The sequence below is a fragment of the Struthio camelus genome, chromosome 10, assembly GCF_040807025.1.
Source record: "Struthio camelus isolate bStrCam1 chromosome 10, bStrCam1.hap1, whole genome shotgun sequence".
In the NCBI taxonomy this organism is placed as follows: Eukaryota; Metazoa; Chordata; class Aves; order Struthioniformes; family Struthionidae; genus Struthio; species Struthio camelus.
In genome coordinates, this window is record NC_090951.1 from 3,472,713 (window position 1) to 3,491,049 (window position 18,337).

General features: G+C 71.8%; 1 protein-coding gene across 2 annotated transcripts in view; it reads left to right on the plus strand.

Annotated features, from left to right (window-relative positions):
- The window catches only part of GSE1 (Gse1 coiled-coil protein), a 124,114-nt gene that overhangs the window by 29,199 nt on the left and 76,578 nt on the right, over positions 1 to 18,337 (plus strand). For both annotated transcript variants that reach the window (XM_068955378.1, XM_068955379.1), the window contains exon 2: positions 11,942 to 12,119. In XM_068955378.1, coding sequence (XP_068811479.1) covers positions 11,942 to 12,119 — 178 coding nt within the window. The remainder of the gene's footprint in view (positions 1 to 11,941; positions 12,120 to 18,337) is intronic.

Genomic DNA, 18,337 nt, shown 5'->3' on the forward strand with positions numbered 1-18,337 from the left:
ACGCCCTGGAGCGGCTCCTGCCGCCTCTGCCTCCGTTTCGCCGCTGCACCGGCCCCGGCCGGCAGCGACTGCACGAGGGCGGCGTGGCTGCGGGGGGGTTATGGCTCCCCCCCGTCCCTGCCGGTGGCCCGGCTCCAGCCTGCCGAAGCTGCTGGGGAAACTGAGGCAGCGGGGCGGGAGGCGACTCGTCCGAGGGAGTTAGCGCCAGGGCTGGGCAGAGAAAACAGGGCTCCTGGCGTGGCCGGGCGTTGCCGCTCTCCCTGCCCGCGGGCCAGGGTTGCTCTTTGCCTTGTGTCGCGAGCCGGCGCCGCCAGCGGCGCTCCGCGCCCCTTCCGGGGAGGGGGGCGTTTGGCAGCACTGCTTTGCACGGTGCAAAACGCCCCCTCGGGATCGGGGTTGGGGGGGGGGCCGGAGCCGTGGCCCGCGGCGGGGCGGCGCGATGCCGTCCGTGGGCTCCCAGCGCCGCGGCCGGGCGCTGAAAGGGGCCGTTGTTCGGCCCGGGGGCGGGCGGGCGGGCGGCTCGCGGCGCTGCGTGTGGCCGGGCTGCGCGCGGGCTCTGGGGACGGCTGCCGGCAGCGGGCTGGCCTTGGCCCCGCGCCCGGAGCCGTGCCCTGTCCCGGCGGCGGCTGTTTTGTGGGCACGGCTTGGCAGCGCTCCTCCAACCGGCCCGAGGAGCCGGGCGCCGGCAGCCGACGCGGCGGCTGTCACGAGTTGGCAGGCCTCAGCCCAGCTCCGCGTTTCCCTCCTTGCTTCTGCGCCGGCTCCGTCCCTCGCAGCAGCGCCTGGGCCGGCTCGGCGGGACGGAGCCGCTGCGGGACCTCGTCCTGGCGAAAAACCCCGCTGGGCAGGTGCCCCGCGCTGCCTTCGCGATGTGTCAGCTCCGAAAGCCCCTGGTTTTCCGTCGCGGGGCAGGGCGCGGGAGCCTTGCCCGCGCCTCGGCGGGGACCCCCGCGGCGGGCCGGGTGCCGCGGCGTCCTGCGCCCCCGGCTCGCCGTGGCCCCCTCCTCGCCGTGCCCGGCATCCCTCCGCTCCCAGCTTGCTTGTCAGCTAATGGCGCGTCTTATTCCGATGGCTTTTTAAGTGCTTAATGGCGCGCGGGGCTAATGGTGCGGCTCCCTCCGCTCGTGCCGCCCGGAGAGATGGATGGTCTCGGGGCTTGGCGCTGCCCGGACCTGCGGGGACGGGGATGGGGACGGGGACGGGACCCCGCGGCGGCCCGCGGAGCTGGGGGCGGCGGGAGCGGGCGCCGCCGGCCCGCCTCTCCTCCCTCCTCCGCGCGGCCGCCCCGAGCGGCGATGTCACCGTAAACGATATTTATCACGAGGTGATAAAAATCTATTTCCAGCGACCTCTTGGAAATGGCCCTCGTAAAAGCAGGCAGCAGACGGAGGCGGGAGGCAGCCCGCGGGGAGGGGGAGCGGGCGGAGGGACGGCTCTGATCCGCCGCGCAGCGGGGGCCGCCTCGGCCGGGGAGCCAGCCCCGGCGCTGGCCAGCGGCCGGCAAGGCCTGGCGCACGCCCCGCGCGGCCCCCCGGCGCCGCCGAGCATCCCGGGGCCGCGAAGGCGGGACCGGGGAGATGCTTGCGTTGACCGGAGCGGCGAGGAGCGGTTTTTCCCGCGGCTGGGAAAAACTCACCTTCCCGAGTGACTCCCCCAATTCCCCGGGGCACCGGCGGTTGGGATGCTGGCCCGGAGCCAGCTCCTGCGCAGGAGCCCGAGGAGCGGGTCGGGGGCGGCAAACGGGCTTCGCCCACCCTCTTGGAGACGAGTGCCAGGGCAGCGGGCTCCGCTGGGCCGCCCGGTGCCCCCCAAACCCTCGCTGCATCCCTGGGAGCTGCCGTCCGCCCCGCCGCGGTCGCCCCGCTCCGGCTCCGTCCCTTCGGTGCTGATTCAGCCGTTTCCCTCCCGACGCTAATTACTCAGCCCCTCGCGAAGCCCTGGCCGTAAATTCTGCAGCGGGAGCGGGCCGGCGGGCGGAAAGCCTCCTTGGCTCCTTTCCTCGGCGACCTGAGCAGGGACCTGTAATCCGGCGTAATTCATCGGCGCGCTGACTCGGCAGGGGCGACGGGGTCGGGGTGGGGGGGGGGCTGCTCATGCCGGGTGTCCCCGTCCTCCCCGCCTGCCTCGGGGGCGCGCCGCCGGCTCCCGACCTCCCCGCTCCAGGCGGGATGCGCTCCCGGAAAGGGGCATGGTGCAAAAGGCCGCCGGGACGGTGAGCCCGGCGGGGGCAGGTGGCGGGACGTGGGCTCCCGGGCGGCCGTGTCTAAGCTCCTGGCCTGCCAAAGAGACCCGTCATCGCTTGCAGCGCTTAACCGAGTGCTGCGGCGGCGCCCCGGGGACGGGCGCTGCAGGGCGCCAGCCGCCCGGCCCGCGTCGCGTGCCCGGCGCGGGAGCTGCAGGTCTTCTCCGGCGTTCAAGTTTCCCCTTGCAGATGGCGTGCGTTTAATCGGCAGATTAACGGAGCGCTGCACCTCGCTGTAAGCCTGTCTTTAGATGGCAGGCGGGAGCTGAGAGCGGGCGTGCTAAGCTGCAGGGAGAGGGAGGACGGGGCGGCGGGGGGGGGTGTAGGGGAGGGGGTTTCCAGCCTGAAAACCCCTTTGGGCGGCTGCATCCCGCCTCGCGGTATTTAGCGTGGCCGGGAGACGGCACGGCAGCCGCGGATCCTGCCCGGCGGCTCCTGAGCCTGGAGGGGGACGAGCTGGGGGCCGCGCGAGCGGTCCCGCCGCGTCCCCGAGGTGAGGATGAGGAGCAGGGGGCGCGTGGTGCTAGGGCTCGGGCACCGGCGCGTCCCGAAGGACCCGCCGATCGCTGCCTTGCCGAGGGAGGCGGGAGTGGGGCGGCAGCGCCTGCGCCGGCCCGAAGCTCTGCCGCCCGGCGGGACACGGCGAGCTGCGGCGCTGCGAGGCCGCCGGGGCTGTGGCGTAGCCGGCGAGCGAGACGGGAGCTGTGGGGAGAGCCGCGGCGAGCAGGAGCGCCGCACAGTCTGGGGTTTGCCTCAGCAGGGCGGAACGGGCTGTTTAGGCTGTTGACTCTGGAACCTAATGATGACTGCGCTGGTCCACGGGGGACGGCGCAGCTCTGGGGCGCTGGCGGCAGATTTGGTAGGGCTGATCGCCCTCTGCGGAGCCAGCTCGGCTGCTGCCGCGGCCGCTCTCTGGGTGCGGGCAGGACGCTGGGAAAGCAGGCTGGAGGGAGCGTTTCCCAGCCCGACGGGGACTATGGGCATAAGCGAAACCTGCCTCGGGGCTGCGGCACATCCCAGCGCCGGGGATTTTCCCAGGCTGCCCCGTCTCCGCGCCGGGCGGGCCAGCTCCTGGCGGCGCGGCGCTTGGCGCTGGCGAGCCGCCCCCCGCGCCGGCCTCCCCCTCCGTCACCTCCCCGCTCGCTGGCGAACAAATGTCTGTTCTTGCAAAAAAAAGAAGTGACAGGGGTCGTCGCCGTGCTTTCCACATGACCTGCCCGAGAACAGAGGACGTCTTTGTTAATCCCCCGAGCTGTCAGTTCAGCCTCTTCACAAAAGGCATAAACCACTTATTGCTGTTCTCACCCCTGACCCCGGATCCGCCGGCGCGGCCTCCATTGTGCTGCGCCCAGGCCGCTGGCAAACGGCTCCGGCTCCGGCTGCCCTCCCCGCCGGCGGCTCTGCCCGGCCGCCCCCCGCGCCGCCGGCCCCGCGCCCGCATCTGCGCCCCCGCCGCCTCGCCTGGCAGCTGCCGCCGGGCCGAAAGGGGCTGCCACAAAAGGGCCGCGGAGCGGGGGGGACGCACGCCGCCGGCGGCAGGGCGAGCATCCCCGCCGGCGCTGCTCCCCGCGCCGCCGGCGGAGGGGGTGCCGCCCGAAACCCCGCCACGAGGGAGACAGGCGAGCTCCTTAGGGCCCCCCGGCTGGAAGCAGGCGCGAAGCCGGGGCGAGAGCAGCGCCGTTGCTGGGGCCGGGGTGGCCGTGGCCGGGTGCTGGCCGGCTGGGCGCCGCGGGTGCGTGACGCCCGCCCTCGCGCCCGGACCCCGCCGCGGCGGGGACGCTGCCTGCCGGAGCAATTAGATGCAGTCACCGTGGGGCTATATATAACCCAAATTGCTGCCTGCAGCTCGTTAGCTAGCTGTCAAAATCGCTGCGGCTCTGTCGCGTGACATCATGTCACCGGCGGCAGGATGGGAGGCTGGCGGCGCGCCGGGGCCGGCACGGCACCGGGGTCCGCCTGGGGGGGGGCCCGTGGCCACGGCCCCTCTGGGGGACGGGTGGTCTCCCGGCACGGCCGCGCTCCCACCCGGATGCAGCAGCGAGCTGGCGTGGTGCTGTGCCCGCTTCCTCCGGGATTTGCACGCCAAGGGGGTGCATGCATGCCGGGGGGGTGCATGCACAAGGGGGAGGGTGCATGCACTCAGGGTGGGAGGGGGGTCCCAAGCCACAGAGCCGCATCGGGTTTTTGCAGCGCGGCACGGCGAGCTTTTCTCGCCCTTGGCCGCCCTTTGCCCCTGCCCGGGGGCAGCTGCGCGGCGAGGGCGGACAGGGCTGCCGCAGGCGGCGTGCCGATGGCGCGCTCGGAGAGCGCAGGCACCCGGCTGCGGGCAGAGCTGAGCCCCCGGCCCGGCTGCACCTCCTCCGTGTCTCCCGCGACGGGGCTGGAAGCGGCTCCCATGCCTCCGCGCCGTTGCGAGGGGGCCCCCATCTCCCGTCACCTGCAGGGAGGCCGGCTGTGCCGAGCGCCTCCTCGCTCGGCTTGGGAAGGGTTAACGCCGTCGTCTCTCACTGGAGCCTTTTGTTTCTTCTCCCCCCCCCCCCACTTTTTTTTTTTCCCTTCCCCTTTTTAATTACGGGTTATCACAGCTGTAATTGCAGGTTCCAACTTTCTGAAAGCAAACACGGCTGAGAAACTTTAAATACAGCAGCGAGGAGCGAAGCCGGTAGGCGCTCAGCCTGCTGCCGGGGGGGCGGCGCGGCCTCCCGCGGCCGGGGCCGAGCCCTTGGGGCTCCTGGAATAACCCGTTTCGGAGGCGGGGACCCCGGGCGGGCGCTGCGGTGCCCGCGAGCGGTGGCGTTGTGGGGAGCACCCTCCCTGGAAGGGCACTTTTGCAGGCCGAGGGCTGAGGGCCGGGTGCTTTTGCTGGCTGGAGAGCGGGGATGCTCGGTGCCGGGAGCGGGGATGCTCGCGGTTAGGAGAGGGGATGCTCGGTGGCGGGAGAGGGGATGCTCAGTGTTAGGAGGGGGGATGCTCGGTGGCGGGAGAGGGGATGCTCAGTGTTAGGAGGGGGGATGCTTGGTGGCGGGAGAGGGGATGCTCGGTGTTAGCAGCGGGGATGCTCAGTGGCGGAAGAGGGGATGCTCGGTGTTAGGAGAGGGGATGCTCGGTGTTAGGAGTGGGGATGCTCCGCGACGGGAGTGGGGATGCTCGGCGGCGGGAGCGGGGATGCTCGGCGGCGGGAGCAGCCACCCGACTTGGGAAAGGTGCTGAGGTCCGTGGCATTTGCAGACTGCTGCAAGCGTGGTCCAAACTGGCCTCATTTTGCCTCTGACAGCAGTATTTTGGGGATGCCGCGGGGATGCTCCAGTCCAGGGATGCTCAGCATCACCTCACCGGCGGGGGCTGCTGTGCCAGGGCCAGGTTGCCCCAGGGTAGCATCTCCAGGCCCTGCCTGCCCTGCTTTGGGGGGAAAAAACCTCTGGTTTCAGGCCTGTGGGAGCTGATGCTTGGAGGAGGAGGAGGAGGAGGAGGGGGGAGGCGGTGCGGGGTGATGACTTCCTGGAGGGAAGAGCAGCTGAAACCGTCTGGCCTAACAAGTGACTGGGGCTGTGCCCTCCGCGGCGGTAATTGCGAGGGGAGGCTGACGGCTTGCGGCGATAAAGCCCCAGCGTGAGCTGGAGGGCTCGGCGGCTTTGCCAACAAAGGGAGCTGGAGGGAGCCTGTTCGCTGCAGCCGTAAACACTCCAAACGCCTTTTATTTTTAGTGCAGCCTTGCACGCCTGCGGCGGCGGGGGGAGCACGGCTCGGTCAATGCGCCGAGGAACAGCAGGCTCGGGGGGCGCCGGGGGTTTTGCATGTTGTCCCCCCCCACCCCCCCCGGGGAAAGCCTTGAAAGCAGGGCCTGGAGGTGCTTGCGGAGCGGCGCGGGCGCTGGGGTGCTGCCGGCGTCGGCCCCCCCCACCCCGTGCCGCTGCTCCCGGGGCCGGCATCGCAGGGAGGCGGGCTGAGCATCTGCTGCGAGGTGCAGGATACGGCCCCCCCCCCCGCATGCTGACGGCGAGGCTCTTTGCTGGATACCTGCTTCCCCCCCCGCCCCGAGCGCCCGTGGGGTTTTGCTCCGAGCAGGCTGCGGTGCTCGACGCGTCAGCGGGCGCCTGCGCGCCCTCGCCGGGGCTGCGGGCTGCTGCCGCCGCCGGGAGCCCCCCCCCCCCCCCCGGGCTGCCGAAATCACTGCCAAGCCCCTGCCGGAGCAGGCTGGTGCCGGCTGAGAGGCAAAGCCCTGCGGCCGCCTCGGCAGCGCGGGGGATTTTCCGAGGTCGCCGGTGCCCCTGTTGGCGCCGTGCCCGGAGAGGGGCCGCGGCGGGGGGGGGCGGCGGCGGCGATGCCCGGCCACCTGCGTGCCCGCTCCCGCTAGAGGGCTCCGACAACGCAGCCGTTGGCGGCGGCGAGGGAAAGCGATTTCCGTGCCGGTGCAACCAAAGGGCTCCTTGAACGCGCTCCTAACCAGCCGGTGCGTCCGCAGCGGATGCCTTCCGGCAGCGCGCCCTGCCTTTCCTAGGCAGCTGGGGGATGCTGCCGGGCGGCAGCCGGGGAAGACCCACCGCTGGCAGCCCCCCGGCCTGCGGGCCACGCGCGCGAGGCTCCTCGGCAACTTCCCACACCCTCCTTGCTCGCTTGCGGAGGGGCGTGCGTGGACGGGCACGGCCCCGGCGCCCTCCCCGAGCCTCCCGCCCCGGCAGAGCCGGCGCGCAGGCGAGGTGAAGCCCGGCTCGGCGGCGCGGGGCAGGTTGCAGGCGGGTGAGCCGGGGCCGGCGGCGCGGGGGCGTTCGGCGGTGTTGGGAACGGGGCCGGGGGCACAGGAGAGCGCGGGAGAGCAGGGAGAGGCAAGGGGCGGAGGAGCGGATGAGGTTTCCAAATGGCGGTGCAAGGTCCGGGGTTTTCGGGCCGGAGCGGAAAAGGCACCGGCACGCTTTTCACGTGCCGCCGTGCCCGCGCCGCGCTGCCTGGCCTGCCCACGCTGCGCCTGGTTAAATGTCTAGCCAGCCAGCAGCCCCGAGCGTGCTGCTGAGCCCCTGCCAGCGCAGCGACCACCTCGCGGGCCCCAGACCCAAGTGGGTGTTAAACCAGCTCGTGGCATTGCCGCTGTGCACGGGGCGTGAGGGGCCGGTGCAGCGCGTTGCACGGGGCTGCGAGGGGCCGGTGCAGCGCGTTGCATGGGGCGTGAGGGGCCGGTGCAGTGCCACCGTGCACGGGGCTGCGAGGGGCCGGTGCAGCGCGTTGCATGGGGCGTGAGGGGCCGGTGCAGCGCCACCGTGCACGGGGCTGCGAGGGGCCAGTGCAGCGCGTTGCATGGGGCGTGAGGGGCCGGTGCAGCGCCACTGTGCACGGGGCTGCGAGGGGCCGGTGCAGCGCGGTGCACGGGGCTGCGAGGGGCCGGTGCAGCGCATTGCACGGGGCACGAGGGGCCGGTGCAGCGCCGTGCATGGCCGCAAAGCACCCCCTGCCCCAGCTGAGCCCTTGCAGCAGGTGAAGCGAATGGGGAACTGCAAGGAGGAAGCTGCCTTTTCTGGTGTCCCGAAGGCACAGGAAACGCGCCGCGGTGTCACGCGGACCTGCTGCGCGGTAGAGCCCTCGCTGGCGAGCAGCCCTGCGAACCGCGCCGCGGCCCGGCCCTGCCAGAGCCCGGAGCTCCCGGCGCCCTCCCAGCGGCCGTGGCCTCCATCCAGGGGGACCCGCTCCGGGAACCGCTGGCGTTAGCGCCGCGGGTCCGCTCCAGCCCCCTGCCCTTGCCGCGGCCGCCCGGGCTGCGGCGCGGTTCCTACGTCTCATATCTCTTTGCGGAGCCGTGTTTCCTGCTAGGAAAGAGGAGCGGAGGGATTCCCCGCCGGAGGAAATCCCCCTGCGGGGAGGGCTGGGGGACCGGTGCCGTGGGTGCCATCCGGCACCGCCGTCTCCAAGCCTGCGCCTGTTCGGGGCCCCAGGACGGCGGGTGCTGCCGCGGGTGTTTGTCCCCGGTGATGGGGGTGGAAGGAACGTGACCTTGGCCAGCGCGCGGGGAAGGACGGACGGATGGACACGGGGCACCGCTGCCTGCCCTGGCGGCGATTGCAAAGCCGTCTCCCCCCGGCTCCAAGCCGCCGCCGGGACCCCTCAGGACGTGGGGGTGCAAACCGCTTTTGCTGGGGGTCCCGGCGCTGCCCGGGGGCCACGCAGCGGGGCAGGGCTCTCGCCGCCGCAGGGGTGTAAGAGCGCTCGGTGCGTTGGTGCAATCCGCTCTGGCTCCGGTTTGAGCCTTTTCCCCTCCCGTTTTGTCACCTGCCGAATTGCCGTGACGCGTTTCCCTGTCTCCTCCGGGCAGGACTGGCAGATCTTAGTAGGGCAGCGAGGGCTCGGGGCGTGCAGCCGCAGCCGCCCCCCTGCCTGGCAGCTCAATTCTTTCTACGTTCGTCATGTCACATAGCAGTGGCACGTTGGTGTCACCTCGCTGTCCGCCTGCCCCGGATGGGGACCCGGCCCGGGGCCGCGCGTCGCCCGGGAGTTTGTGGCTCTGACGGGGCACGATTTTATCTGCTGGGGCGGATGATTGCTGGCGAGGTGCCCAGGGCCACCCTGGCTCTGTGCTCGCTTCGGGGTCAAATTTGGCTGCCCCGTAGCAATTGCAGCGAGGCTTGGAGCGGGAGCAGCCCGGGAAGCGCGGCGGGAGGAGCGACGGCGCTGTCGCGGGCTCACCTCCTGCCGCTGCTCCGTGTTAGCTTTTTTTTGGTCCAACCTCTGCTCTTACAGAGGGCCTTCGAGCGAGTCCCCGCACCCTCTGCAGACTCTGTGCGTGCTCTCTCTGCGCGCTTCTGCAGAGCGCCACCCATGCAACGAGCCTGCCGGCCTCAGCTCAGGGCGTTGCAGTGCCTGCGGGTCCCCTCTCTCCAGCCCACGTGGAGAGCCCCGCGGCAGATGCGGAAGCCACGGGTTGGGCTCGGCGTTGGGCCGGGAGGGACGGAGGGGCCGTGGGGCGACTGCTAGCCCTCCCACCCGAGCGTGCATGGCCTCTGGTGAGTTTTGGTGCTTCCCGGCACATCCGCGCCGCGGGGAGGACCTTGTCCTCCCAGCGGCCTCCCTGGACCCCCTCGAGTCTCTGCCTGAGCGCCTCGGGGTGCCCAAATCGCTCTGCTCGCCTCTAATTGGGAGCGAGTCTTTGAGGGCACGGTCAGGGCGGGAAGCCCCCCTCCGAGGGCTGCTGAGATGCTTTATCTGGGTGGACAGATCCCTCCTAATTGAGCAGATATTCCATGCTCGCAAACAGATGGCTGCTTTGCATCAATTATTCCTTATCTGGGTAACCGGGAGTGATTTGCTGACAGATAGCGCGGGGTGAAGTGGAAGCGAGGAGCAGGTCCGTGCGCGCGCGCTCGGCCGGGCTGCTCCCTGGGAGGCTCCAAGGGGTGCAGGCGCCAAGGCGCCTTTGCCAGGCGTTTCCCTGCCTGGCTGTTGGGCACATATGACCTGTCCTGATGCAGTTTGGCATCTCGGCATCCCCCGGCAGGAAAGCCCGGTCCCTCCTGGCTCCTCTTTTCTCCTCTGCCCTCGAGAGCCCTTGAAGGCAGCGTGCAGGGGGGTCACCAGGCAGGAGCAGGGCGGTGGAGGACGCGCGGGCGAGCGGGTCGCCTCGGCAGGCTCCCTCGCCGGGGCTGCGTTGCGTTATCCCCGGCCTCCCCGCAGAGCCCGCGGGCCCTGCTCCGGCCCGTGCCCTGGAAAACACCCGGTGCTGGGGATGCCGGGCTGCGTCGTGGATTGCCGGTGCCCCTTGGCTGCGGGTCCTGCTTGCGTTTCTGCCCCGGCTTTGTGCATGCGGTCGTGCCCTGTGCACGGGCCCGAGCCGGTGCTGGCGCGGGAGGATGCTGCGGGATCTCCCGGGGGGCGTGCAGCCGCCGCTCAGACCCCGCTGGCGCGCGGGCGGACGGCGCAGAGCCGCGGGGCTTTGCAGGGCGCCTGGTGCACGGGCTGGCAGGTCCCCCAGGGCGAGCGAGGAGGTGCAAGCCGGCGGCGTTTCGTGCACGGAGCAGGGCCGGGGGTACCGGGTTCGTCCTGCCTCCTCGCGCCCGGGGCCCCGGGCTAGCCCCCAACCTCGGCGGTCGCAGGTACGTTTGGGTACCCGACTCGCCGCCCCGGCTCGGCGGCGGGAGGAGGAGGAGCGGCGGCGCGGCGTTGCCCGCGCGCTCGGCCGTGACCCCGGGGAAAAGTCCCTGCCATCTCCAGGGAGACGCTGAAAGGAGAACAGCCCCGGACAAGCAGCCTTTGAGCGGGTCGAGGCAGGGCGTCCCGGCTGCACAAAGAGCCCGGGCGGCCCCGCGCGCCGCTGCCCGCTGTCCTGGGCTCACCCCGGGCCGCCGGCCCTCCTCCCCTCCTCTTCCTCGCCGGCGCGGGCGCTGCATCCACCGGCCTCCGGGCGCGCGTCCAGCCGCGGAGGGGGCCGCTCCGTTGGGCGGCGGCGGGCAGATCCGAGGCGATGGGGCCGCGCTGGAGCTTCTCCGCGGGCGCCGGGCGCCCTTGGCGCGAGAGCCGCCCTCCCCGGGGCTCGCCTGCCTTCGCCTCTCCCCCCCCCCCCCCCCGGCAACGCCGGCCGGCGCCGGGAGCCCTCTTGCACCGCCGTCGGCTTTCGGGGCGGTGGGAGCCGGTCCCGGGCTTGCCCCCCGCCGTGCCCACCCGCAGCCGTGCCCGATCCCCGGGGAAGGGGAGAGCGCCCGCAGGTACGCCGGGAGCAGCCGCCCCGCGTCGCCGCCCGGGGGCTCGTGGGATTTGCCGAGCGCTGGCGGTTGTGCGGCGTCACCGTACGGATTCCGTAAATTAAACCTTTCCAGGAAACGAATGGTAAATTTATACGCCGCCTCGCGTGCCTGGCTCATTGATCCTAAGGGCTTCCCAGCAAAATTCACGCGCCGTTCATCTCCCTGAGGCTCCCCAGGTTTATAGGACTCATCCCTAGAAAAATCGGATGGACGTAAAACCCTTTCTGCGCGCAGCAACCCCGGCCCTGAGGGCCCCGGATGGGGAGCGGGGTCTGCCCCGCGCCGCCGGCCTCCCGGAGGCGGTGGTCCGCCCCGGCCGAGGTGCGGGCCCCGCCGCTGCACCCGCTCCGCGCGGCCCCGGCCGCTTCGGCTTCCTGCTCGCTGGCTCTTTGGAGCCCTCGCGAGCGGACGCCCAAGAGAGGCGGCGGAGAGGGGCCGGCCCGCGGCGCGGGTGCCGCCGAGCACCCCCGAGGGCCGTTTTGTTTGTGCTTCTCCTCCCGAGCTATGGGGGGGGGGGGGAAAAGCCGAAGGAAAGCTGCCTTTGGTGCGGGTGGCCCTCCCCGCAGCCTCCCGCCACCTCCGAGCAGGAAAGGCAAGGGGGGGTTGTTGGTCTCGAGCAAACACTGCCCGGTTGAGTAATCGGTAGCAGCCTGAGCCGCCAGCTGCCGCTCGCCAGCGAGGGGACGCGGCTGTGATTCATGTCCCCCCCTCGCCCTCCCTCTTCCCCCAGCCTTTCTTGTCTGGCGGAGCTGGAAGCGATCGCCCGGATCCAGCTGTAGCCCCGCGGCGCAGGCTGCCTGGCGAGCAGCGCGCGGCTCCCCGCGCCGGCCACGTGCATCTGCCGGCAGCAAAACAAAAGCATCTTGTGTCCGTGCAGCCGGGCGCCCCTCGGTCCCGCGCCGCGGCCCCTCTCCCGCGCCGGCCCCGCTCGTCCCGTGCCGGGAAAGGCGCTGAGGCTCTGTCCCTGCTTTTTTTCCAGGCGTCATCCGCTTCCCTCGAGACACCGGCCGCCAAGCCTGCCGCCGGCGAGCCCCGGCACCGGGCGGCCAGCGCCGGCGAGAGCCCCGGCACGGCCAACGGCGCTGCCCCGGCCGCCGGCCCCGACCGCAGCCAGCGGACGGCTTTGGATGCGGAGGGCGCAGACACCGGAGCTACAAGTAGGTGCTGCGGGAGCTGGCGGGGGGCGGGCGGCTCTTCCCCGCGCCCGACGGCCCACCGAGGCCGGCAGCGGGGCTGCCAGGCGGCTGCGCCGGCGCAGCGCGGTTCTGCCAGCCGAGACGGCGCGCCGGCCCGCAGGGCTGTTTGCACCGGGCGCTTTGGGGTCGGGGCTGTGAAACCCACGCGCTGCCGGCCCCGGGGCCGCGGGCGCCGCTGCAGAGCCGGGGGGGGGGCCCCCGGGGCTGGGCCGGGCAGCAGCTCCTGGGACGCGGCCGCCTCGTCCGTCAGGAGCGGCAGCATTTTTTGGGAGAGGTATCACGGGTGCTTCCCGCGTCCCAGGACCGGCTTGTTTTTGCATCCCGTCCCGGCGGGTTTGCCGCGCCGCGCCGGCCCGCGGGCATCTGGCGGTGCCGGGAACCGCAAGGTGCAGCGGGCGAGGAGCCAGGGCAGGCGGAGGCGCTCCCCAGGGCGCCGGGGCGCGGGACGGGAGAGGGGCCGGCGTGACTCGCCGCGCCGGGCGAGCCCGTTCCCAGCCGGGTTTCCCCTTTTCCCCAGAGGAAGGGCCGCGGCCGGCGCTTCCCGGGACGATGCTGCCTGAGTCAGCCTTGCATCAGCCCCGCGGGGATTTGACCTCGCTTACGTGCCGTGAGCCGAGCCCGTCGGGCCGGCTCGCGCCGGCCAGCTGGTCCGCATCAGCCCCGGTCTCGGGGTCGGGGGCGCTGCCCTGGCAGCCGCCGCGGCCCCCGCGAGGGGTTGCATCCCCCCCCGGGCGTCCCGCCGGGCCGGGGGCGGCGGGTTTGCATTTGCAAGCTGCTCCCAGCCCAGGCGCGGAGGCAAGCTGGGAGCCGCGGCCTGGAACGGGCCTGCCGGAGTCATCGCTGGATTTATTACCCTGCCAGCGGCTGCCGGGCAAAGGTGACAGTGACTAATGGCTTGTTACACGCCTGCCACATCTCATCTGCGCGCCGGGCGCCGCCGTTGCCAGCCCCGGGCCCCGCGCGCCGGCAGCCTTCGCCCGCCGCACCGGCGAAGCCTCGCAGCGCCGGCGCGGGGCCGGCTGGCACGCCGAGGGGCAGCGCGGCCGCTCGGGGGCGGGCGGGTGGGCTGGCGAGCCTCCGCCGGCAACGCGGGACTTTCCAGCGTAGACGAAACTCATGCGCGGTTGCAAAAAACGACGGCTTCTGCCAAGAGCCGAGGCCGCGGGGAGCAGGCCCTGCCCCGTCCTGCCCCGCGGCGCATGCGTGCTTGCAGCGAGGGCCACGCGCGGGGAGCCGAGCCGCGCTTGCCACCTCGCTGCTCGTGTTGCAGCGGTCCCCTCCTGTGGCTGCCGCGTCCAGGAGGCGGGCGACGGCCCAGGAGAGCCGCAGGGCCGCCGGCGCGCAGCAAGCCCGGCGGTGCATGCACGCCCACCCCGCGAGGTGCCCAGAGCCCGGACGCGGTGCCGGGGTGGGGGGGATTTTGCACGCCGTGGAGGTGCAGTCAGGGCAGGGGCCGGGGGCACGGCCACCTCGGAGGCGCTCTGCTTTTTGCTGCTTCTGTCCCCCTGTCCTCCGCCGGTTGTCCCTGCGGAGGAGTCGGGGACGCCAAGGCCATGCAGTCCCCGTCCTTCGCCCCTGCGCCCGTCACCCCTTCCTCCTCCTCGCCTGGCCGTTCGGAGGGGCGTCGTGGGCAAACGCGGGGCGCCCAGGGGGGCAGAGCCCCCCGTTTTCTCCCTGCCCCGCTGCAGCCAGGCGCCGCCCTCCCGCCATGGGGCACGTTTCGCCCCGCGCGCCTCTTCGGTGAATTCAGCTGCCAAACGTCAATTCAACTTAACTGAACGTGGGGTAACGCAATTCCCAGGGGACGATAACTCAGCCAAACGTAGGCAGGATTTTGCAGGGAAGACGTGTCCTCCACAGGAGGGTGCTTTCCCAGCGCAAAGTACCGCGTGGTCCTGGAGGCTGCTTGGCGAAATGCTGGGGAGGATTTCTTGTCCTTTTTTTTTTTTTTTTTAAATATACTTCCCCCAAATCTCATCTTCGGAAATGGCTGAGTCGTTTTAGCTCGAGCACTATTTTTGGAAAGGCAGTCTGCAGAGGCACCCCGGCATGGAAAATTTCAGCCCGAATGATTCAGGCTTGACAAAGTTATAAGCAATCGAAAGCGAGGGTCTTATAACGGGAAGTATTAAGCGGTTCAGCGGCGGGTGCCTGTCCTTGCCAGCTCCGCCTAGGGGGGTTGCCTATCTCTGCACATTAGACAAATGCAGGCTGGCTCTGGGCGCACGCGTGCACAAATATGTGCGGGTATATATGTGCGCGTGTGTATAGATGCTGACAAAGCTACAAATGCATTCACTAGGAAAATTAAAAAATTAACAGGCATTGGCTCGCTCTAGATTAGTAAAGGCAGTGAGATAAAAGCGGCTCTTTATACCTTGTGAGAATTGCTGATAAGGGCATTTGTTCCTCTGTATTCTTTAAAAAGAATGCAATAAAAATTTAAAATAGAACGGAGAAAAGGGAGAATGGGGTGGGGGGGGGGAAGAAAACGCTGGTGCTGCTGGCGCGAAGGACGGTGGGAGGCGCCCGGCAGCGCCGCCAGCAGCCGAGCCCTTTGGAGGAAGAGGAGGTGGCTGGAGGGGAAGACGAGGCTGAGGGTGAGCCGGGCCGGTGGGAGAGGAGCCCCCGGCGGCGCGGCCGCAGCCGTCGGGCTGCAGGATTCGATCCTCGGCTCTCCCCGCCGGCACCCGCCTCGGCAGGGAGGCCGGCGAGCCCCGCCGCCCTATCCCGCTTCGTTGCGCCGGTTATTTTGGCCTGCTGCGAACCCGCCCCCGCCGTGCCCTAGAATCGCTTCCAAGAGATCTGCGAGTTCACGGCCAGCAGCGTCGAGACGAAATTCCTCCCGTGAGCCGCCCCTTGCGCCCGGCAGCCTCGGAGATGCCTGCCCGTCCCGGCCTGCTGAGCCTGTCCGGCGTGCGGAGCAGACCCGGATGGGTTATAATGGCTGCTTAAATGATTGGCAACTTCCTTCGTTTGAGAGCGGGCTGAGCCCCACCCCGCTCGTTTCACGGGTGTCTCCAAACTTTGTACTCGCCGGCGCCTGGGGACGGCCCGCAGGGTTACGGTGCGGATGGCGCAGCGGCGAGGGCCACGTTCGCGGCCCCGGGGGGACGGTGCTTGCTGCTGCGGCCCCTTTCCGCAGCCAGCGCTGGCAGCGGGCTGAGCCCCGCGGGGGGCTCGTCTCGGCAGGGTCCGGCGAGAGACGCCCCACCTGCGATGGGACGGGCTGGCACCTCCGCGGGCCTCGTCCCTCCGCCGCCGGGTCTGCCCGGGGACCCTGCGGCTGTGCCGTGGCGGCGGAGCCTGGGGGAGCCGAAATCTCCAGCCCGGCCCCCCCCCCCCCCAACTGCGCCTGGCCCAAGCATCCCCCCAGCTCTGCACGTCGGGGGTACGGCCGCTCAACCCAGCCCCTCCGCTCGCCCTCCTCCCGGCACCTCCTGTCGCCCCCCCAGCACCCAGAGCCACCTTTCCCCGCTCCACCGCAGGGCTGGGACCCCCCACCTCCCGTGGACCCCCATCCCTAGCAGCACCCCATTTTGGGGGGTGACCCCCTCCCCCCGCCCTCCAGTTCCCTGCCGCCCCGCCGGGGAGAAGGTGCCACCGTGCCCGCCTCCCCCCCCCCCGTCGGGGCCCGGCCCGGCCCCCGGTGAGTCACGCTCCAGCCGTGCGGCTCCCGGGGCGGCGGGCGGGCGGCGCGCAGGGAAGCAGGAAGCGGCGGGGGAAGGCTCGGCGCGGCGCGGCGCGGCTCGGCTCGGCGCCGTCCTGCTCGGCCCGCCGCCGCCGGGGACACCCGCCGCGGGGACACCCCGCCGCGCGCCCCCGGGGACACCCCGCCGCGCGCCCCCGGGACACCCCGCCGCGCGCGCCCGGGGACACCCCGCCGCGGGGACACCCCGCCGCGCGCGCCCGGGGACACCCCGCCGCGGGGACACCCCGCCGCGCGCGCCCGGGGACACCCCGCCGCGCGGCCCCGGGGACGCGCCACCCCCACGCGTGCCCATGGAGGAGCGGGGACCCCGCTGGACGGTGCGGCCGCTGGGTGAGTGCTGCGTGCCCCGGGCTGGTGCCTGTCCTCCCCCACCCCGTCCCAACCCTGCGGACCCCCCCGGCTGGCACCCTTCACCATGCCCATCTTCGAGCCCCCTGGTCTCACCCAGCCCCCCCTGTCTGTGCCCCTTTCTGAGCCCCCTGGTCTCACCCAGGCGCCTCTCGTCGTGCCCCTCGCCGAGCCCCCTGGTCTCCCCTGGCCCCCCGTCTGTGCCCCTCGCCGAGCCCCCTGGTCTCCCCTGGCCCCCCGTCACCGTGCCCCTCTCTGAGCCCCCCTGGTCTCCCCTGGCCCCCCGTCACCGTGCCCCTCTCTGAGCCCCCCTGGTCTCCCCTGGCCCCCCGTCACCGTGCCCCTGTCTGAGCCCCCCTGGTCTCCCCTGGCCCCCCGTCACCGTGCCCCTGTCTGAGCTCCCCTGGTCTCCCCTGGCCCCCCGTCACCGTGCCCCTGTCTGAGCCCCCCGGTCTCCCCCGGCCCCCCTTGCCGTGCCCCTCTCTGAGCCCCCCGGTCTCCCCCAGCCCCCCTGTCTGTGCCCCTCTCTGAGTCCCCCGGTCTCCCCCATCCCACCTGTCTGTGCCCCTCTCTGAGTCCCCCGGTCTCCCCCGGCCCCCCGTCGCCGTGCCCACTCCGTGCCCACTCTGTTTGGCGGTCCAGCTGTGCCCCTCGGCCTCGGTTTCCCTGCGGGACTCCCCGCCGCAGGGCAGCGCCGCTCGCTCGGTGGGGAGCTGGTGGTGTCAGCCAGGCCCCGATCGCTCCCCGGGGTGGGGTGGGTGGGGGGGAAGACGGCTGCCCCGCTGCGGCACACGTGCCCGGTGGGGCAGCACGGGTCCGGCGTGCCCCCCGTCGCGGCGGTCGTCCCACGCTGGCGACGGCCCCTGCAGCCCCTTCTGCCCGGCGTCCCGCGAGGTTTGCCCGGAGCTCGGCGCTGCGTCTCCTGGGGGCGGCGGGCAGGGGAGCGGGGAGCCGGCGGGGCGCGCGGCGCCTTCCCGCCTGGCCCCGGAGGCCTCCCGCTCCTCTGAGCCGCTTCCCGGTTTCCTGCCGGGGCCACGTGCTCGGAGCCCGGACGCCCGCCTTCCCCGGCGCGAGCCGGCGGGCGCCGCGAGAGCGGTGCTCGGGGAGGGCCCGCTGCCTCAGTTTACCCCCGCGCGAACGCTCTGCTGACTCGGCGGCTCTCGGCGCGTCGACGTTTCTAAACGCTCGAGACTTTTGGGGCCGGGGAGGGACCGCTGGGCCGAGGCGCGCCACGCAGCCGGCGCCCCGGCGGCTCCGGGCGCTCAACGGAGGGAGGCGGCGGCGGCTCGGGGTCGGCGGGCGCGCGCCGCTGCCTGCGCTCGGCCGCCTGTTTGCGTCGCCCCGCGGGGAGGCGGCGGGCGGGATGGCCGGCGAGGGCGAGCGGCGCGCTCCCGTTTGCGGGGCGAGCTCTGCCCGCCCGCCCACCCTCCCGTGCATGCCTGCGTGTGCACGCGTGGGTGCGTGCGTGCTGTCCCGGGGCGGGGGGCGCGAGGCGGTCCGGGCGAGGGTGCTGCGCGTCTGTGCCGTCCCTCGTGCCTCCCTCGTGCCTTCCTCGTGCTGGGGGTGCAGCGGCGGGCGCGTGCAGGCGGGTGCGTGTGTGCACGGGTGCGTGTGTGTGCATGGGTGCGTGTATGCACAGGCGTGTGCAGGCGGGTGTGTGTGTGCACGGGTGCATGTGTGTGCACGGGTGTGCATGCACAGGGGCGTGTGTGCATGGGTGTGTGTCTGTATGGGTGGGTGGGTGTGCATGGGTGTGTGTCTGTACGGGTGCATGTGTGTGCATGGGTGTGCATGCACAGGGGTGTGTGTGCACGGGTATGTGTCTGTACGGGTGTGTGTGTGTGCACGGGTGCGTGTATGCACAGGCGTGTGCAGGCGGGTGTGTGTGTGCACGGGTGCATGTGTGTGCACGGGTGTGCATGCACAGGGGCGTGTGTGCATGGGTATGTGTCTGTATGGGTGGGTGTGTGTGCATGGGTGTGTGTCTGTACGGGTGCATGTGTGTGCATGGGTGTGCATGCACAGGGGTGTGTGTGCATGGGTATGTGTCTGTATGGGTGGGTGGGTGTGCATGGGTGTGTGTACGGGTGCATGTGTGTGCATGGGTGTGCATGCACAG